Here is a 23,318-nt window from a genome sequence, read left to right as displayed (position 1 = left end):
TTTGGTAAACAGATTATGGATTCCTAACAAATGCAAGTCATCACTGTAACATCTGGCAAGTTTCTCTCATCTTCTTTAACGAAGCATTCCGATAAAAGTCTTGTTTTTGGTGTTTTTTTACATGTTTTTGTGGTATTTTTCTGATGATGGAAGACATATAAGAAAATTAAACTTGAAATTATGTTTCTGGGTATTTCTTTTTTATTTGTGACGTAGAAAATAGGCTGGCCTGGCCTCAAGCTCCCTGCTCAGAGCTCTCAGCAATGGGGAGGGTAAGGGGCGCGGTGTTGCTCCGTGCCAATGGTCTTGCCCACAACTCGGAGGCGAATTTCTAACAAACTACCGCCGCTGTGCAGAATCTATGTCCTAGAGAAAGACACAGGTTTTTGGATTTTGGCGAAAAACAGCACTGCCATACTTAAAAGACCACTGGGAACTCTTTTAAAATCTATCAAAAGATGATTGGCGTGGGACTTAAACAAAAAGAAGGTAAAATACATCCCTTTTTTTTTCATGCGTCTCTCAGAAATGTTTTACCTGACATTACAAGTTGAAAAGAATATAGCATCACTGTTGATTCTTTTCACTTTTTTGAGTACATTCTTCCAGTAGTTATTTAGGGATAGGGAGGAAAGCATTGACCTAATCTCAACCTAAAAGCATATAATTGTTGTCTTTTTTTAATGCATCTAAAACTGCTCACATTTGTCACTGAGAGGGGGAAATTTTTCCCACACGTGCTCTTAACCACAAAGCTAGCTTCTGTAGTTAAAAGGAGGCTTCCAAAAAAAAGGCTACTAAGCGATGAAACTTACAGTATGTCTTCTGTACATCTCACAGCTGCTTTAGAAGTTTGGCACACAAACGATATGTTTGCTTTCTGTGATATATTTTTAATAAGAAAATAGAAATTATACAAGTCCTTAAAGAAAAAGTCCATTTTACACATATGAACGAGAGCCACTCTTTACTGTTCGAACAAGTGTCTGTCAGAAAAGGCGTACGGCTTTCATGTGCTTTAGTACAGCGGTCTGAGCTCCACTCTGGTGTTTACAGCCTTCTGAAGGGAACTGCTGTTGTTAGTGTGCTTCAGTCTGAGCCAGCTGAGTCAGACGCCCACATTTATTTAGCATGTTGATGGAATATGGAGGTCTGTGAGCGCAATGGGGTGTTCGAGCAACGAGAGGGCCAAATAAGTGACACAAACAGAAAAAGAGTGCACTCATCAGAAGCACTGTGTCATCATACATTTCTTATGATTGCCTCTCAGCTGGTCTCTCCCAGAATCCTGTGCAAATCCTCAGGATGAACACGACCCTCTTCACCACGACTGATATTCTTTACCCTCCTGAGGCATAAAAAAAAACATTTTTTTAACTTTCATTTTCTACTTTTAAGGTTAAATTTGCAGTAGAATTCTGCAGTTTTTTCATGAAAAGATTACCACATTCCTGACGATTCCTCATGCAGCAGCTGGATGACATCGCCACATTCAAAGCTAATATCATCAGAGCTGGCCATGCTACTCTCCACCATCACTCTGTACCTTCCAGACACCTAAAGCAAAAGACAGAATCTGTTACAATCAATAGCTCTTGGAATTTTTTCTGTAACACATACATTTCAAAAATTAAAATGTAAAAATAATCATTCTCAATTGTGCTTGTCATGGTGCCTGCCGGTCTCCTCCCCCTTCCAGCCCTGCTCTGCTCCTGACTCCAGCTGTGACCAATCAACTCATCAACTCACCTGCTTCTTAAGGAGACCCAACTCCAAGAGTCTTCGCCAGTTCGTTAACCCTGATGGTGCCTAGTCATTCAGTGCTCCACGTCTGGCTCCCTTGTCTAGAACCACGCTAACCTCTTTTGTCTTGTGCCTCAGGTTTTGTCATGCCACGATTGTCACCTGGAACCTACACCACCTTGAGCTGCAGCTACCTCCCAGACGCCGACACTCTTCGGCCACAGCACGCACTGGTTCCGGCTACACTGGTCCTCCAGCCTTGCCACTCACAAGAACTCCAGCAACACCCCTCCTCAAGACCTTCAGTCACACCACTCTCAAGATCTCCAGTAGCGCTGCAGCTGCACCTCTGTCAGCAAGAGCTACAGCTCGCTCGGGCTTCTCCACCACGCTCAAAGCCACGCCTTCTAGTCTCGACCTAGCCACGCTCCTCCAAGCCTTCGCCATATTCAGTGACATTAAATTACATTTATCCACTTACCTGTCTCCTCGTACTGGGTTCCAGCATCTGGGTCCGTCTCGTGTTCTGACCATGACAGAACGAACTGGCCATCATCCGGACCCAGCTGACCCGGAAGGACTCCGCCTGGCAGTCAAACAACAGGGCGTCATGTTGGAGCATCAAGCCAAAGCGCTTACACAGATGGCCTCCGTGCACCAAGACTTATTTTGCCGGCTGGAAAGTGCGACACAAACCTTGCTAGAACTAACCGGGCAACAATCCGTCTCTGCTGTTCCAGCGTCACTTCCACCTTCCAGCGATCCGCCTGTCTCTAGTTCCACCTCACTTCCGGAAAACTTCCGTCTCCAGCCAGAGCAGTTCCATGGCGACGTCGAAGCATGCGGGGGTTTCCTACTGCAGTGTCAACTCCTGTTTCTACAAGCGCCTCGTTTCTACCACTCGGATCACAGCAAGATAACTTTATTAGTCAACTCACTCAGAGGTAAAGCGCTACAGTGGGCCCAAGCTTTCCTCGCCGCCAATCCCGTCACTCATCTGTCCTTCGAAAGCTTCATTGGTGAGTTCCGACTCGTATTTGATCAGCCGAAAAAACAGGAAGAAGCCACCAGACGATTACTGAGGCTCAACCAACGTAATCGATCTGTCAGCGATCACGTGATTGACTTTCGTATTCTAGCGGTAGAAGCAGGCTGGTCTGATCCGGCACTTCGTGGTATCTTCTATCAATCATTAAATGACGCCATCAAGGATCATTTATGCACTCAGCCCGAAGCTCAGTCTTTTGAAGATCTTGTGGCTGCTGCGCTACGCTCTGATACCCGCCTCAGAGAACGTCAACACGAATGTAACTCACAACCCCGCAAGCCGCCATTAGCTAAACCACATGCACCCCCGGGTGATCCAGTTGGTTTTTCCCCGGCCATGTCACGTAGCAGCTCCGAGGAACCCATGCAGATTGGGCACTCAAAACTGTCAGCTGAAGAACGTCAGAAGCGTAGAGACGAAGGTCTTTGTTTCTACTGCGGTGATCCGAATCATAAGGTTTCTCAATGCAGGCTCCGTTTAAACTCCAAGACCCCCCGCTAGACGACAGGCCGCGGGCGGGTCAGACTGCTTTTCCCACGTCCAAGAACTTTTTCTATGTTCCTGTCAAGCTATGTTTCAAGTCCGCTGTCACTGAAATCCATGCTTTAGTTGATTCTGGGGCCGAACAAAGTCTTATTGATTCTGATTTAGTGAAATCACTGTCGCTGCCCGTGGAACCTTTAGAAAACCCAGTTAAAACCACAGGGTTGGGGGGTCAGCACCTCGCTGTTATCACTCACCGCACTAGACCTATTCAGCTCGTTTCCTCTGGCAATCACCACGAGTTTATACAATTCTATGTCACGCATGCTCCTCAAAATCCAGTGGTTTTAGGTTATTCTTGGCTTAAGCTGCACAACCCACGTTTGGACTGGGCCTCTCACCGAGTGGTTACCTGGAGTGCTTTTTGTCTAGCTAATTGCCTTCGTTCAGCTATGCCTACTGTACCTTCCGACGTCAACGTAACTACTGAACTTATTGATCTTTCGTCAGTACCCCCGTGCTATCATGAGTTTAAAACCGTTTTCAGTAAACTCAAGGCTAATTCTTTACCTCCGCACAGACCTTATGACTGTGCCATTGAACTCCTGCCTGGGGCTACTCTACCCAAAGGACATTTATTTAACCTGTCTGGTCCTGAAAAGGCAGCCATGGAGTCGTATATCCATGAAGCTCTATCCTCCGGTCACATTCGACCCTCCTCGTCCCCGGTGGGTGCTGGGTTCTTTTTCGTCTCTAAGAAGGACAAAACGCTACGACCCTGCATCGATTACCGGGAACTTAATCAAATTACTGTTAAGGACAAATACTCTCTTCCACTTATCAGCTCCGTGTTCGATTCAGTGCAGGGGGCCCGCATATTTACCAAACTCGACCTACGTAATGCCTATCATTTAGTCCGCATTAAAGAAGGCGACGAGTGGAAGACCGCATTCAATACGCCTCTGGGTCATTATGAATACCTCGTCATGCCTTTCGGTCTTACCAACGCCCCTGCAGTATTCCAGAGACTTGTTAATGATATCCTCCGGGACTTCATTAATCGTTTTGTTTTCGTCTATCTCGATGACATCTTGATATTCTCACCTGATCCCGTGCAGCATGAAAACCATGTCCGTTTGGTTCTCTCCAGATTGCTCGAGAACCAACTTTTTGTTAAAGCGGAGAAATGCCAGTTCCATGCTTCCTCTGTCCAGTTCCTCGGCTATATTCTTGAGGCTGGCAGCATACGTCCTGATCCCGCTAAAATAGAAGCCGTCACTCAGTGGGAACCACCGGAGTCACGTAAAAAGCTGCAGCAGTTTCTGGGGTTTGCTAATTTTTATCGGCGGTTCATACGCAACTACAGCAGTATTGCTTCACCCCTCACTCAGTTAACTTCCATCTCCAAACCTTTTATTTGGAACCCAGAGGCACAGGCTGCTTTTGACAAACTCAAGTCATTGTTTATTTCGGCTCCTATTCTCATCCAACCTGACCCGAATAGACAGTTTGTGGTCGAAGTTGACGCCTCCGATACTGGGGTTGGCGCTGTTCTCTCCCAACGTGAAGCATCCTCTGGCAAACTCAAACCGTGTGCTTTCTTTTCTAAGAAGCTTTCACCTGCAGAGCGAAATTATGACGTGGGTAACCGAGAGTTGCTTGCCATCAAGTTGGCTTTGGAAGAGTGGCGGCACTGGCTGGAGGGGGCAAAACAACCATTCATAGTTTGGACTGACCATAAAAATCTGGAATATTTAAGATCCGCAAAAAGACTGAATTCTCGCCAAGCCAGGTGGTGTTTATTTTTTGATCGCTTCGACTTCACCATTACTTACAGGCCAGGCAGTAGAAATGTCAAACCTGACGCCCTTTCCAGGAAATTCAGCACTGACGGACCTAATGATACTGCTTCCATCATCCCTGCCACTTGCATCGTGGGAAGTCTGACCTGGGATATTGAGAACCGGGTCATTAATGCCCAAGGTGAGGAACCCGACCATGATCCCTGTCCTAACGGCATCCTTTACGTTCCCACCTCTCTCAGGTCAGACGTGCTAGTTTGGGGCCACAATTCCCGTATAGCCTGTCATGGAGGCATCTACCGCACCCTCAATCTCATCAGGAAGAGGTTCTTCTGGCCGAATATGGAGAAGGATGTGCGTGAGTACGTGGCCGCCTGCGCTACTTGCGCACGGTCCAAATCTTCCAACTCTCCGCCTTCAGGACTGTTGCGGCCCCTGCCTACGCCGCACAGACCATGGTCTCACATCGCCATTGATTTTGTTACGGGTTTACCCCCTTCCCAAGGTCATTCAGTTATACTCACTGTTGTTGACCGTTTCTCCAAGGCTGCTCAGTTCATTCCACTGCCCCAACTACCTACCGCCACCAGTACTGCTGATATCTTAGTCCAACATGTCTTTCGATTTCATGGGATCCCTAGCGATATCGTTTCCGACAGGGGTCCACAGTTTGTTTCCCAAGTTTGGAAGGCCTTCTGTTCCGCTCTGGGTGCCACCACCAGTCTATCCTCCGGGTACCATCCCCAAACCAACGGGCAAGCGGAACGGGCCAATCAGGAGCTGGAAGCATCCCTTCGCTGTCTGGCTGCCCAAAACCCAACTGACTGGGCGAAGTTTCTTGTATGGATTGAATACGCCCATAATTCCCATATCTCCTCTGCCACAGGGGTCTCACCGTTTGAAGCCTCGCTCGGATATTCTCCTCCATTGTTTCCTTCTCAGGAACTGGATCTGGCGGTTCCGTCGATCCAACACCATTTACAGCGTTGCCAGCGGGTGTGGAACCAGACCAGAGAAGCCCTGCTCCGAACCAATGAACGAAACTGCAGATCAGCCAATCGTCGCAGGGTGGTGGGACCCGCTTATCAGGTCGGTCAAAAGGTGTGGCTGTCTGCCAAGAACATCCCTTTGCAGTCCACTTCCAGGAAGTTGGCTCCCCGCTTTATTGGCCCCTACATTATTGAAAAAATCATCAACCCTGCCTGCGTTCGCCTCAAGTTGCCGGCAGCCCTTAAGGTACACCCGTCATTCCACGTCTCACAAATTAAGCCCTTTGTCGATAGTCCCTTGTGCCCGCCTTCCGTCTCCCCTCCGCCCGCCCGTATCATTGACGGCGCTCCGGCTTTCACGGTCTCCAAGATTTTGGACGTTCGCCGCCGTGGCCGTGGCTTCCAGTTTTTGGTGGACTGGGAAGGGTACGGGCCTGAGGAACGCTCGTGGGTCTCCCGTTCTCTCATCCTCGACCCTTCCCTCATCACTGCCTTCTTCCGTGCCCACCCGGATCGGCGTCCGGGACCGCCTGGAGGCGGTCGTTGACGGGGGGGTACTGTCATGGTGCCTGCCGGTCTCCTCCCCCTTCCAGCCCTGCTCTGCTCCTGACTCCAGCTGTGACCAATCAACTCATCAACTCACCTGCTTCTTAAGGAGACCCAACTCCAAGAGTCTTCGCCAGTTCGTTAACCCTGATGGTGCCTAGTCATTCAGTGCTCCACGTCTGGCTCCCTTGTCTAGAACCACGCTAACCTCTTTTGTCTTGTGCCTCAGGTTTTGTCATGCCACGATTGTCACCTGGAACCTACACCACCTTGAGCTGCAGCTACCTCCCAGACGCCGACACTCTTCGGCCACAGCACGCACTGGTTCCGGCTACACTGGTCCTCCAGCCTTGCCACTCACAAGAACTCCAGCAACACCCCTCCTCAAGACCTTCAGTCACACCACTCTCAAGATCTCCAGTAGCGCTGCAGCTGCACCTCTGTCAGCAAGAGCTACAGCTCGCTCGGGCTTCTCCACCACGCTCAAAGCCACGCCTTCTAGTCTCGACCTAGCCACGCTCCTCCAAGCCTTCGCCATATTCAGTGACATTAAATTACATTTATCCACTTACCTGTCTCCTCGTACTGGGTTCCAGCATCTGGGTCCGTCTCGTGTTCTGACCATGACAGTGCTGTGTTGGTTTATAGGTTTAAAAAAATTCTCTCCCCATAATTTAAAATACAATGTAAGGTGCTGACATGTGTTTTTCACTCCTGTTTTAATGGTTTTCAAATATATTTTTAGTTAAAATTAACTTTAAAAAACCAGAAGCCAGCTCAAAATCCATTGAATCCAATTGATCGGAATTAATTTGATATTTTCCTGCAAAATGAAATGCATTTTTTAAAGTCAATACCAGCATTATTTCCCCAAAAAAGGTTTGCATAAAAACTTCTGCTCAGAGTATAGAGCAGCAACATGACAACTTAAATAATAAATATCATATTTTAGAAAAAAAAAATTCCTTTAATTTGTCAAGTAAAAATGAACTTTTAGACATTTGTATGAATACCTTTAGTTCAGTTCATTTTGATAAATGGAGAATAGAGGAGGACAGCAGTAGAAAAGATTTCCAAAGAGAATGCGTCTTGTTTTCCCACCAAACTGTCAATTTTGTCACAAAAAGCCCAGTGGAGCTGTCAAAAACTAATCCCATCACCCAACAGGAGGAAAAAAACATGAATAGATGAGCATTGTCCTGCTCTGATCACATTTTTTAAATCCCCTTCTCAGTTTACATGACAAAATATGGTTTTTCTGCACATCTTATTCTCCTCAATTAACGTCGTCTCACTAGTTGGGCGGGTTGATCCTCTTCCTCTGAGTCTGACAGGGCAGAAAGGTCTGTCGAGCCCCAGTCCTCCAGACCCTCACAGGTTGCCACTGAGTGAGCGGTGACAGGCCAGCCTGCAGATGCAGATGACAGACAGCTCTGCAGTGTCACAAAATTAACCCACCAGAGACTAAAGGGTTTCTGTGTGCATTCTTTAAAAAAAAAAAAATACATGTATAAACTGGAAATATTTTGTTGGAATGTTCATGCAACAGAAAATTTAAATTTGTGTTTTGCCTCTAGCCAACATCAAAATACATCATTACATCCTCCCTTTTTGTATTTGGTTCAGTGACTTACTGCGTCGAGGTGAATGGACCACGGGCTCAGAGTGGGTGGGGCTTAGGAAAGTAGACTCCTCCTCCCTAAACCTGTGAGAGTGACTTGTGGCAGAGGAACTGTGAGGAACAGGGAGACACGCTGAGCAGCCTCCCACCGACGGGCCGTCCCAAGAAACACACACCTCTGATGCACTGAACAGCATCACCACGGAAACAAAAGATACGGGCACAACAAACAGAACGAACAACAGCATTCACTGTGTCACATATGAGCTTGTACCGCATCCACAGTCAATTAGCTAAAACTGATTTCCACTATGACTTACATCCTGAAAGGAAATCAACTACAGAAGGGAATTCGAAAAATGAAAATATTGGCTAAAAATGGCACAAAAGGGATCATTCGCAAATACTTAGTGACTTAGAATTATTTATACAAACAAATCATTTATTTTAACAGTCATCTTTCTGATGTCTGTGGCCCTAGATTTGAGTAACAACACGTATCTTGATCTTTTAGTGAAATATTATGGACATTGAAAGGCAAAATACTGCAACAAGCTTTCTCAATAATGAACTGTATTGTTATGAACTTTGACACCCACAAAAGTCAAACAACCATAAAACTCATAACATGCAGGCAGGCATGCAACAAAAAAGAAATTGTGGTTATTTGATGTAACTCCTCAAACAAACCATGAAATGTTGCAGCTGACAAACCTTTAGAGCATTTATTCTATAGCCTTGACAGGTTTTTGACTGTCACTGCCGAAATACTCAATCAACTGAATTCAACTCACACGTTCACATTCAGATTTTATTTTTGATTTCAATTAAGAGACATCTGTTTGTCGAATTATAATTAAAAACGTATTTTTTGGCTGTAAAAAACATTCCTACAGACAATGTTGATTTCAACTGAAAAAAAGGCAGAATTACAGTATATAAAATTCTATAAAATGATATATAAAGATTACATCAAAACATATTTTTATGAAACTGTTTCAAGAATAAATTTGATTTAATGAATCAGGTTTTTTTTAACCAAGTTGGTCATTAAATCATAAGTAGTTTAAGGGTCAATACTTATACTGTAGATGGAAAGAGCAACCAAGTCTCTATGCATTAATAGGTTACTTAAATGGCAAAACACTTTGCAAAATGTAAGTCAATAATAATTCTAAATGTAATTATTGATTAATTATGTAAAAAATTGATTTTGTATGCTTGTCTTCTGCTTGTTTTTTGTATATTAAACAGAGGTCATGCAGATAGACGCACCTGTCAGAGAGAGGGTTGTCTGAAAGAGAAAGACAGGAAGGCTCATCTGGCAAAAAGAGGAGAGAAACAGACCATGATAAATGGAAATACACAAAAATAGTTAAGGCAAACATAAAATGAAGAAAAAGAGGAAATCAAGTGAGAAGTAATAAGCAAATAAACTCTTATTTTTTAAATAAATTGAACTTTTACTCATTAAAAGACAAAAAAGTGAGAAAAAACTTAAACAAATCATCTTAAAGAAAGAAACCTTGATGCAGTTTCTGCTGGTTGGTGAGAATTTTTCGAATCTCTGTGAGCCAAGAAACTTTGACCTCCACAGTAGGCGCCTGAAGAGACAGACACACATAAATACAAAAGCATGACCTCCTTTGACACTGAAAGTTTAACAATAAATAAATAAATAAATAAAGAAGATGGTATATGAAAGACTGAATACCTGAACTACATACACCACCTCTCTGCCGCTGTACCATATTTCAAATTTCTTCACATCTCCTTTCACAGTTTCTGTGAGTCCAACTGTGTTCATCTGTATAAAGAAACACATTATTTTCACTGTAACTATTAAAATGACCAAATCTGGGACACATTTTACTGTTAGCACCTCTATTAAAGTACCACTACTGTCATCTTTAGATCCATTTTAAGTGTTCCCAGTTGTCTTTTAATTATGATTATAGTGTCTTTAGCCCAAATTTAGAAAACCTGTGTCGATTTACTGGGTTAATTTCTGCAGAGTGCCAGTAGTTCGTTAGAAATTTGCCTCTGAGTTGTGGGCGGTTGGTAAAGTGCAAGTCCCCCTCTACTTCCCAACATCTGCTTACACGCTCACTTGCTAGCTTACAGCCCCTCACATCCCACAACAAAACATTACTATTGCAACAAAACTGGCGAGCATTATTGGACCTATCCAGCCAAACATTTCTGTGCCAGATGCAAGCTCAGACTAGGAAAATGAAGACGAACGTGGATCAGAATGGAGCGGAGCAGGGAGCTTATGGTTTGCCGTAGTAGATTCTACATCACAGCTACAAACCTATTCTGATGGCTTTTTTCATCTACTCCTACTTCATCCCAATTTGAATAAAGAAATACTCAGAAATGCTTAATTTTCTTTATATACGTTCTCCATAATCCGAAAAATGCCACAAGAACACATTATAAACACGATTTCAGAGTGATTGTCCCAGAGTGAGTTTTTAAGGAATAGACAGATAAGTTTGATGAGTCTGCAACTAGAAAACTGCTCCATCTGATCCTAATGTAGCCCAGTGTTTACAGTGGAGTGACTGAAGTGTGTTTTGTTACTCTGAGGCAGGATTTGAAGCTGTAGAAAGGCGTCCTGTCGTGGTTGTCTTCATCCCTGCGCTTGCAGAAGAGGAGGGCGTTCTCATAGAGAAAGAGGTGTCGCTGCATGGGTTTGAACCTGGCAAGCTCCTTCATTCGCACCGCCGCCCGTTTGTAGCTGATCCACACAGTGAAACTTCCCTGCAGCACTACACGGCCCAGCTGGCTGAGCTCCCCCTGACCCCACACAGCAACGCAAAACACACCGACCAGTAAATAACAGCAAAAAAAGTAGTGGGGTTTGTTTTAATTACAATCAGCAGGCATCACATTACAACAAACACTACATATGAGAAGGACCACAAGTCCCTCATCCGGCGATGTGATCGACTACCCTGCAGGATTTGATCCTCTAGCTTGTTGTCACCTGATATCCGGTGATGGCTATCTGGTGCATGGAATCATTGACAGACTTGAGCAGCTCCAGCATGGAGCTCAGAGCCTCCTGCAGCTCACTGCGGTACTGCTCCACTGTGGACTGCTTCAGAAGCTCCTGAGAAAACGCAGACGCACCAGATGATGGGTGAGGAGTATGTTCTTTATTTGATCAAAGTATAATTAGCAAACGTTTTTCCAGTTCTCCTACCATTGAATAATTTAATTTTCTCTGTGCTTGATTAGACAAGTGTTTTCCAGGTCTTATGCATCATATAATTGCTGTTAAGTTAATGCAAATGTGCACTTCTAAGGTCTCGTAACACTTAAGTGAACACAATGTGATGGGCATTTAACTCATCTGTGTGGTGCACGACTAAAACCTTGAGAAGCAGCTGGTACTTGGTGAGGCGTTGGATCGGTTTCAGCAGGTAAGAATCAAGACCCAGCCTCTGGTCCAGCTTCCTCTGGCACTCCTGCAGGGCAATCAAACCCAGAATGTCTGCAAACTGATCACTGAGTCCAAAATCCAATGTTGACAATGTGAAATATGCTGAAGATTTAAATAGTGGGGGTCATTATGTCAGCTATGTGTAATTACCTGAAAAAAGGGCGAATCAGAGCACTGTCTCCATAGCAACTCAGAGCGAGGTTTGTTTTGGCAGTAGCGTTCATACACTTGGAAATTGTCTTTCTGCTCAAACACACAAAACACACTCATAGGGATTTACAGAATTCCTTAAATATGGAGATATATTCCTTTCATTTGTGATTTACAGCTGTAAAATGATGTATATATACCTGTATGTAAATAGATTTTGCTTGTGAAAATAAGAGTGCTGTACATGCACGTGCTGAAGAAAGCCCAAATATTTTTTACAACCACTTCTTTTATGCAAGGACAAAGTGATACTACAAAAGCACAAAATGATTTAATTTTTTTACAGATGCACACATTTTGTTTGCAGATGCAAAACATATTTTCATTTGTGGACACTGTTTCACAAATGCAAAACATCTATGAAAGGGATAAAACTCCAAAGTCTTCATCAATCATGTTCACTCACCCGTTGCAGGAAACAAGAGCCCACTCTCTCTGGCGTCTCCAGGAAATCCTGCAGATCTTGAAGAAAGATCCTACATTGAGACAGCAAGAGGTAAATCAAATGAAACTGGATTTCAGTGAAAAGACAGAAAGCGATTCAGATGGTTTGTGAGTCTGTGCGTGTGTGTATGTGTGGCTCACCTGCTGTGGAACTGGTAAATCTCTGGCATGTTGCCAAACAGAACGTCTTTCTGGCTGCGTAGAGCTGAAGGCAGGAGATTAGACATGGAGGGGTCCTCCATTTCTGCCCTGTAGCCCTGATGGATGAAGAGAGGGAAACAGGAGATGCACCATAAGAAATTAGGAATCCAAAATATAATAATCAAAGATGATCATATTGGATCAAATCTAACACACCAGAAGGACGGAGAGCAGCTCATCAACATAGATCCTCTCCGTAGATATCAGTTCTTTCATAATGTGACTGGAACATGACAACAGAAAAAAATTATTTCCAGTCATGTTTTGGATCCAGGATTAGACTGGTGGTTAAAGCCTCCTTACCGCGTGACCTGCTCGGGATTGTCTTCTGTTTCTGAATCAGTCTCTGGGATGGGACCATAAAGACTGCTGCGGTTGCCTTGGTAGTCATGCATCACCTCAATCTGCAAAACAAGCCATATGGAACAATTACAAAACACACCATAGAGCCAGTGGTTTGCAGGAACAGTTATATTATAAACAGGAAAATATATTAAAAAAAAAATTAACAGGTTTTATTAAGGTTTTATAAAGTATATATTGACACTTAAACCTTGCGTTGGCTGTTGTTTTTCTTTGTGGCTCTTTTCCCAGGTAGCAGGTCAAAGGAAAACTTAGAATTTAGGACACTGAAATCAACCCCTAAAAAGGAGAGAAAACAGCAAATATTAAGAAATCTAACCCAAAAGCTTTTGCTTTGAGTGGTAAAAAGATAAAAGCAGCATATCTGGGGGGAAGAGCAAACCGTGAGTTATCATTTTAAATTAAACTTTCCAGAGCAGAAATTATGCAGGGATTACCGTGTTTAGGGGAGAAAAGGGGAGATTTACAACGCAGTACAGTCTGGTCCGGTTCAGGCCGAGGAGCCACCAGCTGTATGGGTCGAACCTGCACATCTGCCAGTTTTCTCAAACACTGCTCTCTGTTTCTGATCATAGACTGAACTGAGTTTAGCTTCTCTGTTACCATGTTGATCTGGGACTGTAAACAAATCATAAATCGTAATGTTCATGAGTACTGTGACATTAAGACAGTGGCAGCTGCAGTGGCGGTCAGGTACCTCCAGCTGTGGAGTGAGTACAGCTTCAAAATCAAAACTCAGAGAGTCTTGGCAGTTTTTCACAGCAGATGGCGCCCTCTCCTGGTGGCAGCTCAGGTACTGCAACGCTTCCTGAGCTCCTTCTTTGGTTTGGAACTTGTCCACCATTTGACTGGCCAGCAAATAGGCGCCTTCATCACACCAACGAAGGGCCTGTTTGGAAAAAAACAGAACTATGATATGCAAATTCATAAATAGATCATTGTTAATTTATCACAAATCGGCCTGTTGTGTATTTAAGATCAGACAAAATAGGTCATTTGATTTAAAATCAGAATCTTACAGGACATGTGGGATAAAAGTGGCAACAAAAAAACAGTGGAACACAAATACCAATACCAATACAATACAAATACAAATACCATAACTATCATTCACTCTATTCTGAGTTTGTGTGTGGACTTTAGGATGCATAGCTTTGGTATCTTTACTTCCTCAAGACGTAGCAGCAGGTCCCGTGTTCGGGTGAGCGAAGCTCGCTTGGTCCGGACGGCTGCGGTGATGACATCACAGTGATGTCGCAGCTCATTGCAGCGCTGGACAATGAGAGCCAGGGCATAGTGGTGGTTGGCAGCCAACTGATGGCCATGAAGTATCACCACCTGGGCTCGAGCCATCTCCTCCTAACAGGAACACATGAATTGTTCTATCAGAGAGCTTCTTTCTGCTTTTTTAAAAGCACAAAGAGGGAAAATCTTTTTTTTTTTTTTTTAATCGAACATCCTTAGACTCAACAAACAATAGGCTTGCAATTTTTCAGTTAGGTGTATGTTTATGTGTACAATAATGAATAAAAGTTAGTAGCTCCTCTTAAATTGCCCTGACCTTGTTCCCAGAGGCTGTGATCGCTCTGCTGGGACCGAGTGAGGAGGCCAACCACAGAACAGCTAGAGTTTGTCAAAATTAGGTCAAGCAGGAAGGAAATGACCAAAAGCAGATTGCTAAACCAACACCAGACTGGCTAGAAAAATGAATGGATTAATGGCTGAGTCAAAGTCCAAAACCTAACCTAGTTCAACTGCAGAAGGAAAGCTGTACATCAGAATTTCAATGAGCTGCTGAAGCTTTTCTATAAATTTAATAATTTAAAATCCTCTACATTGATCTGAAAGACTGACTCACTCTGACTGAGAATAAGAGAAAATTCAATTTGTTGCTGTTAAAAAATGTATTTAAAACCCCACTGTCTGAGGTAAATATATATATTCAATATTTTAAATTAAAATATCAAATATTGGGTTATAGAACTAAATATATAATGTTTGCTTTGTCCCATTTAGTCAGAATCTCTGGTTATTTTAGAAAATTTTCTTTCATAATCAAAAATAATAGGTTTAAAAAAAAGGAAATTTGAACATTGATTAGAAACTAAGTAAAAAATTACTGTACATGGTTTGGATTACAGTGCCTAATAAATATGAGCACAATGGATGCTTGTACATTCCAAACTGTATTTGTCTAAAAATTACCATGGCAGGACGTTTTTTTAAAAATTATTTTACAAGATCCTATTACATCTGAGCTAATGTTTGAGCTAACCCTTTAAACATGTCGTCACAGAAGTAACTGCTGTGGTAAAACAACCCATACTGTGATCTCCATGCATGTGGACGCCAGGTAATAAGAGGTTAAAAGGGGAAAGGAAATAAGAAGTTTGACAAAGATCCTTTTAGTTGATAACTGTATTTTCAAACCATTTTCATCCCTTCATCTTGACATGTGAAAGCTTGTATGTGTGTGCGGGGTTTAACCTGAGCATGATTGTCCAACGTCTCCAAATCTTTAAGGAGCTGCTCTGTCTGAACCACTGTGGTTCCCACAGAAGCGATCTCCTTCTCCTGAGCGGAGAGACGCTCCAGCACCTCCTCCATCTGTAAGCAAACAGCAGTCCAGTGTCACGCAGAAACCACGGCAATCTTTATAAATAAAGATTTAATTACTTACCTGCTGGAAGCTGATTTCATAGTGAAGCAGCTGGAGGTATTGCTGCAGCTTTAGATGATGCTTGTCAAAGAAGCCGTCAAATGCTTCCTCCATGTCTCTGAGCTGAGCCAGGAGCCTAAAACACACATGCCAACAGATGGTTTACTTTCTGAAACACGTCAAATTGATCTTTATGGAGGGGGGAACTTCACCTCCTAACAGTCTCCATATCTGCTTGTATTTCTCTCTCCTCCTCTATTTCTTTTTTAGCTGCTTTAACTGTTTCCAGGTTGGAAAACAGAAGGCGACCCTCTTTCAGCACACCCCGGATGTCATCCTGACAAAAGAAAGCCCCATAAAGTCAGCGTCAGTCACAAAAACAGAAGAGAGAAGCAAGAGCAAATGGTTACCTTCATCTGTTTGTATCTGTGAGTGTGCGAGTGGAGAAGGAACTCAATGGCATTAGCTTCATCTGGAAGTTCAGTATCAGACAGCTCAGATCCGAAGCTCTGCAGCAGCTGTGCGATCTCCTTCACCGTCACAGCAAAGCTCTCAATGGACTGCAGATACAAATGCACAGACTTTTAAGGGATGCCTCAGATTTCAGCAGTCTAGCAGAGCTTGTGTTCGTCATCAGTTCGTACCGAGCGAAGGATGAGCCAGTCACTCTGGCAGTATTCCACTTTTGCACTGAAGTCTGATGCCAGGTGGTTTTCATCGATGTAGCGCAGCAAGTCTCCAACTGAGCGCAGCATCACCACCTGTCAAACACACCTGAGATTTGACACCCCAACGGTGGAGCCCGAGTGACGTTCACCTGAGGCTCCAGAGATACTTCTCACTCTTAATCAATGCTCACCGGCATCTTTAACAGGAAATCATCCTGGCTGAAGCGAAAGCCCAGGTCAGTGCTGGAAGACGGACTAGGGGCGGGACTTAACAAGCTACTAGGGCGGAGCACCAAGATCAGATGCAGGTTACCTGGAAATGAAGTCTGAAACAGAAGAAAACCAGTTCAAGCATCTCTTACCTTCTATAAATAAAACTATGGGATGATGCAGGTAATTGAACTTTAATCATAAGCTAAAAATATTAACTAAAAACATAAATACATTTAAGCAGCTAAGAGGATGTTAAAGGGAAAACAAAATCCATATTTTTATAAAATAACAATTCTCCTAAAGGATGAAAGAGGATAGGCAAATGAAACCTCCCTGCCATGTGTATGTTAAAGGAGACATTTGTGAGTTTATTTATTCAACTACAATTTCCCCACAGTGACACTGAACACGGTCATTAGACGTGTCCAGTCCTTTGCATCAGTGATGGATTGCACACTGATGAGTAACTCCTGCAAAGTGGTATTAAATTAGTGTTTCCGTTCAATAAAAATGTGTCCCTAAATTGAGATCCATTGCTGCCAAATGCCTTTTGAAATCCCACCATTAGATAATTCTATGAGTACTTTTAGTATGTGTGAGTGTTTTAGTAATATATTTATTTAGCAATCTCACTCTGATTCAAAGGGCTGCAGTCTTTGACATATCCCAATGGAGGAATCAAACAAGTGGCACAAAGATGACCACGGAGATCTAGAAGTGAACCAATTAAATTATCAATTTTGTTCTGAGATAATAAAAAAAGTAATATAGGCAATAACACCAAATTGTAGAAATCCGAAAAGATAAATGGAATGGAATGGAAATGGAAACAAGTTTATTTTGAATAATATATATATATATATATATATATATATATATATATATATATATATATATATATATATATGTATATATATATATATATATATATATATATATATATATATATATATATATATATATATATAAAACACACACACACATTAAAAAAAGAGAATATAAAGAAAACGTTCACGCTCAAGAAAAAAAAAAGAGAGAAAGAAATCACCGTTATAAATACAAACAGAACTTATTTTCTTTTTTTCCCCCTTTTTTTCATATATGAACACATATATTATAAACAATTATACAATTAAACAATTATACAATTATACATATTCGAAAAGGAGTGAGAAGTATAAACTTATAAAAACTCCCCCCCTATTCCTCATCAATATTAAATAGCAAGCAGCTTCTTTATTTATATACAATGTTTTATAATATAATCTATGTAGCTATAAAGTATAATAATTTTCATAGAGTATTGTCATAAATACTGAGCATGAATTATTATTGAAAAATACCATGCGCATATTAAAATAAGAATAATCTACACATGCCTATTTTTACATATGTATACTTACATACATATATACATCTAATATCCATCCCATATATTTGAATATCGTTTTAAAATCATATTTTTATATCTTATTTTAAACAGTTTTATGTTTGGGCATTGCTTTATTTCATCTTTTGTTCCACAGTTTTGCTCCACAAATAGAAACACTGAAACATCTTCTATATTTGTAAATTTAAAAATTCTGTTTTCTTTTTGTACTCTTCCTCTCTTTTCATGAATAATTTTTGTACATTTGCTGGTAGTATGCTGTCTGTGGCTTTGAACATGATTAGTGCTGTACGCAGCTCCACCAGATCTGTAAGTTTCAATAATTTTGATTGTAGGAATAATGCATGTGTATGATCCAGGTAACCCGTGTTATGTACGATTCGTATCGCCCTCCTTTGAAGTATCAACAGTGAATGTAATGATGTTTTATAATTGTTTCCCCATACCTCCACACAGTAGTTTAAATAAGGTAGAACCAGGGAACAGTATAGAATATAAAGTGATTTATGATTTAAGACAAATTTTGCTTTATTTAGCACTGATATGCTTTTAGACAATTTTGATTGTATGTATTTGATATGTGGCTTCCAACTTAATTTGTCATCAATTAAAACACCAAGGAAATTACATTCATATATTCTTTCAAGTTCTACCCCATCAATCGTTACATCAATGTGCATATATCTTTTACAATTACCAAACAACATAATTTTTGTTTTGCTCAAATTCCATGATAACTTATTAATATTAAACCATACTTTCAACTTATTCATCTCTTTAGTTACATCTTCCAACAGTTTGTTTAAGTCGTCCCCATCACAGAAAATATCCGTATCGTCTGCAAATAGAACTAATTTAAATATTTCAGTAAATTTTTATATTTTAAATAAAATTAGTTAAAAAAAGTACTGATGATAACTCCAAAAAGAGTCAAATCTCTGCAGCAAGTCTTGTTGTTCTTCACCTTTCTGCATATCCCTTCAGGGATCACCACAGCATTTCAGCTTTCACAGATTCACACACGTGGTTTGGCAGAGATTTTTACGCCAGATGCCCTACCTCACACAGCCCTGTACTTTATTTGGGCTGGGGACTAATTTCCTGCACTAAACAAACTTTGCTGCATCATAGCTGAATAAATATGGCCAATACAAGTTTTATGTTCTCACGTGGTAACTGTTTACAATGCAACAAATTTAAATTCCAAAATTCAAGTTTTAAAAACAAGTGTGTGAAAGCAGCTTCCTCAAAGTATGCAGAAGACCTTCAACATAGGGGGGGGGGGGGGGGTTGTTAGAAATAGCAGTAAGCTAAGAAGTTGCTTTCTACATTAAAACCTGGTTTGGTTTTGAAAATCAAGACTGGAGGAGAGATCACATTGAGCTTAATGAGCATTCAAATCTGTAACCTCAATCTGATAATCTGTTTTCTTCTTTTCTGCTGTTTGTTTTTGCCACTTAAGTGATTCTCCAGACACTTCTTTGCACAGTAAACATCTTGTAATACATAAACTTGTATTTAATTATGGCACCAAAACAGAAAAAGAAGTGAAAACCCCATAAAGCATGCAAATAAAAACTGCTCCTGTGATGAGAAGCATAAAGATCTTTAAAAAATAGCCTGTGATGGACACCTCCTTTTAAACTTCACATTTTGCTTTTTTCCGCCTCCCTGATATAATGTAGAAGACAAAAAGGGTATCTGGGGTATTTGGCTGTCAGTCTGCATGCTTGACAGCTGCTACTGTTCATCAGGAGAACCAGTAGAGCTCCACACAGCATCAGCAGCCCTCAGTGTCAGTCTGGCAAATCTTCTAGCTTTAGTTGCACTTTCAGCTCTTCTTGCTCTGCTAAATGATCACTCATCAATCAGTGAACCTGTGCGTCTGCACACTTTCTGGTCTGTTTTTGTGAAAAGGTTTGTTAAAAACATTGTTTTTGAGCCTTTTCCTGGTTTGCAAAACATGCAAACAATTAACAAAAAGCTCCACCATTCCTGAAAGTATGTGTTTATTTAGCTGATCGACATTTTTTAGGACACCAGATTTTGTGCTACCCTGCTTGGTTTGGTGCAAACTTGTCCTTACTGCCATCCTGTTTGCATATATTAAAAACAACCAATCATCAGCGCTTATGATTACATATCTCTGAGCCAAGTTTAAAACACATAGAAGCCTAGTTTAGGGATCTTTTCCACACTATGTCTGCTTAACCTTCAGCAGATTTTTATGCAAAAACAGAATATATAGAATTTCTCAAACGTATAAAAGCTTAAATGGGTAATGGAGAATACTGAGATCATCTGCAGTGCATCTCGGTACCAAAAGCCAACATCATCCAGTTCCACACCTACAACACACTTCTATAGGTGGCGGGTTTTGCGCGTCTGCATCGCTGATGCAGCTTCTTGCTGCTCCGTGCCTGCAGTTCTAAGACATGCAGGTTTGTCATTGGCCTGTCCCAGCTCACAATCCCACTCTAAAGCTGAACTTTCATGGGAATCGGTTCTGCCTCTGACGTATATTTAGCATCTCCGTTTCGCCGCATCTCCTGTATCCCAGTCTCCTCTGCTGCAGTATCCTCCCCGCCTCCCACACCCCCCCTTACCGCGGCCCGGCGCAGACGGGGGAACCCCCTCATCGGGTTGGACTCGGCCATGTCCTGCCGGTTCTGCTGTGGTCGATCCGAGCCCGGTTCGACCGCAGTGGGACGTGCTGTGAGGGGCGCGTGCAGCCGCAGCGACGTGCCGGTGAGCCGCCACTGCAGTATCCGGGCGGGCCGAGGCGGGATAACGGAGTGCGCACCTCAGCGACGTAGTCCTGGACCGGGACGGGCGGGAGGGCAGGTTTCCACACCCCCACCTGACGTCAAATCCAGAGTGGTACCAGATCATATTAGTGTGGGTAATATTGTTTAAATTAGGCATTAATTAATAAATAAAAATGACAAAAAGTTAGGCAAACGATAAAAATATCCTCACATTTATAATAAGATAAATAATTTGATGCATTTGCACTTTTTTGAATTTAAGAATGGTTTCACTGTTTTATTTATCTATTTTGTTTATTCTTTTTTGCGTCAATTAATTGAAACAAAAAAGTAAAAGTGGATTTTCTTCAGACATCCTTTAGGTGGCGTGATAAAACAGGAAATGCAGATGTAAAGGTGTCTATGGGGGAAACTAAAGGGTCTAACTATCACCGAAACAGTCACTGGATTTGTCACAATTTTGACTTCTGTTCTGTGGAGCAACAGAAATAGAGTCCTCTAATAAAAATAATAGTAGTAGTAGTAATAACAATAATGATAATGTCAATACAGTCTGTTTTTGTACAACCCATTATAAAGTAATCAGTCGAGAACTTTATTTATTTAAAACAAACAAACAAAACCCTGAGATTTCAGTCTGCAGTGTTTGACTGTTGTGAAGTAAAATTCCATTTATTTCTATTCATTTGTAAATCACCACTTCACCAATTCATGGTTTTCTGGAAGCTACCCAACAACTATGAACATTGAACAAAGCTAAATTCATTCATTCATTCATTCATCTTCTAAAGCCGTTCCATCCCTTTTGAGGTCACAAGGCTGCCAGAGCCTATGCTAGCCACTCGTGGGCAAAGGCAGAGGGCATTCTGGACGCCAGTCAGTCGCAGGGCCACAAATCACAATCATGCACACTCACATTCAGACCTATGGAGTAACCAATTAACCCGTGAAGCATGTTTTTGGACGGTGGAAGTAAGAAAACTCACGCAAAGCTAAATTCATATGTACTATTAGCATTTAGTCCAGATGATTGATCAAATTTAAAAGGGATGGACAAACATACCCAAAAAATAAATGTCCTCCAATGTCTGTCTTATCTGTTAATACTTTCTTTTTGTCATTGTGTGACCATTTAGCTTCAGAATCATCCACAGCTATCTTCAGTTCACGTGATTACCCTCAGAGTATTAAGGTGTCTTTTAGCTGATTTGTCAACCCCTTGGTTGCATTTTTTAATTTTCTTCATCATGTTAAACTGTCAAGTTGGGAGCCGGTTTAGCTCGTGCTGGTTTGCAGTGCCTTCCATCCGTGAAACCCAGGTTCAACTCCGGGCTGCTCCCTGTTCCCTTCTCTACCTCTATGCCGGTCCCAAGCCCGGTTGCTTTGAGAGGGTTGCGTCAGGAAGGGCATCTGGCGTAAAACATTGCCAAGTTTCCCATGCGACTCGTTCGCTGTGGCGACCCCAGATGGGAAAAGCCGAAAGAGAAACAACAACATGTTAAACTGTCAAGTTCTTTTTGTTTTTAAATTCAATGTTTAGGTTTTGGTTGTCCTGCATATTGGGTCCTTACAGCTTCAGTTCTTGACAGCATCTATTTCTGATGTTTTCAGAATTTTGTTTGAGGCAGGTTGGTTTTTAAATTTTAAAAGTATTACATTTATTGAAGCTTCAATATTGTTCAGTGATTAGAGTTGATAGAAACACACAAAGCTTGTTAAGTAAATGTGACACAGAATAGACATTATTTCACACTAAAACGGATCCCCACGCTTTCTTTATTTGTTCATTTTAACTTGAGCATTAATGTGCATTTTAATTCAACCTTGAGCACCCAACAATGTTCTTCAGGGCTTTAAAAGTTAAACAAAGTTGGTTTTTGTTTGTTCATTTTGGGAAGCAGCAATTAACGGCAGCCAAAAAATTAAAAGTAAAAATATAAAAAAATGGAAATGAAATTACACTATAAAAGCAATTAAACAAAAAAGAGGGCCAAATTTGAACCTATGGGTCCTCCAGGGTTAAGATGAATGACATAAAGCAGCAACTTGCTGCCAGCAAGTTATTTTCCTTCTTGGTATAACTTTCTTTTATTTTCTGTGCACATTTAATTATCATAAGCAAATCAGAGACGGGATGTGTTCTGCCTCGGAACGATGAACACCATTCCACTACTTCACACACTGCAGAATTTTGCAGCAGGTGCTAACACAAATAAAATAGGATGAATGTAATCAGAAAATGTCAATCATCCTCCTTAAATATACTTAGAGGATTTTACATAAGTATAGCTCCAGTAAACTTGTTAAAAAGACTCCACACAACCCTGAGCCTGTTTATTTGGCATCTGTTAAATAAGAAGATTTTATCAGAGGGAATCTGTCATGTTGAGTCTGTGTGCTGCCAAAGAGGCACACACTTACCTGAAGGAACTCCACGTGAATACTATAAGTGTAGTCTACAAATACTGAGATTGTTTTCAAATCTAAATGTTGTGTTTTATTAAAAAAGTCTTTTGCCCTGGAAGTTTGATGGTCTCAATTTGTGAAGAAACACAAATGATCCTGAGTGATGTGACTGCTTGAAAAGATTTCTCTGTGGGTAGACGCTCACTACATGGTAAGGAATTATCAGTACAACACAGTGACCCCTGCTGCCCTGTGAGGTGGGATGGTCTCCTGTCAGTTATTTCTTGGCTTAAGACCAGCTTATGCCTTCTGC

At 41.7% G+C, this 23,318-nt stretch overlaps 1 protein-coding gene across 3 annotated transcripts; it reads right to left on the bottom strand.

Annotated features, from left to right (window-relative positions):
• Positions 1–416: 416 nt before the first annotated feature.
• Positions 417–20,696, bottom strand: LOC101158297 (proto-oncogene DBL). Of its 3 annotated transcripts, none has more exons than XM_023962570.1 (26): positions 20,438–20,696; positions 16,420–16,554; positions 16,205–16,321; positions 15,971–16,120; positions 15,773–15,897; positions 15,582–15,696; positions 15,389–15,508; positions 14,069–14,260; positions 13,599–13,790; positions 13,339–13,519; positions 13,092–13,180; positions 12,842–12,942; positions 12,695–12,761; positions 12,479–12,594; positions 12,300–12,369; positions 11,834–11,926; positions 11,616–11,708; positions 11,225–11,350; positions 10,819–11,034; positions 9,947–10,039; positions 9,758–9,836; positions 9,508–9,553; positions 8,246–8,418; positions 7,907–8,019; positions 1,445–1,557; positions 417–1,348 (listed from the first exon to the last, which is right to left on the bottom strand). In XM_023962570.1, exons 1-26 carry the CDS (start codon positions 20,486–20,488, stop codon positions 1,267–1,269), a joined length of 3,048 nt encoding a protein of 1,015 aa, XP_023818338.1. In that variant the 5' UTR covers positions 20,489–20,696; the 3' UTR covers positions 417–1,266. The 3 variants fall into 3 exon arrangements, with proteins under 3 accessions (XP_023818338.1, XP_023818339.1, XP_023818340.1); XM_023962571.1 differs by having other exon boundaries at positions 8,246–8,343; XM_023962572.1 differs by lacking the exon at positions 20,438–20,696 and having other exon boundaries at positions 16,205–16,334; positions 16,420–16,531.
• Between the last annotated feature and the right edge of the window lie 2,622 nt (positions 20,697–23,318).

This window comes from Oryzias latipes, chromosome 14 (assembly GCF_002234675.1).
Source record: "Oryzias latipes chromosome 14, ASM223467v1".
NCBI classification, from domain to species: domain Eukaryota; kingdom Metazoa; phylum Chordata; class Actinopteri; order Beloniformes; family Adrianichthyidae; genus Oryzias; species Oryzias latipes.
Note: the sequence above shows the minus strand (reverse complement) of the source record. Positions and strands in the feature narration are given on the sequence as shown.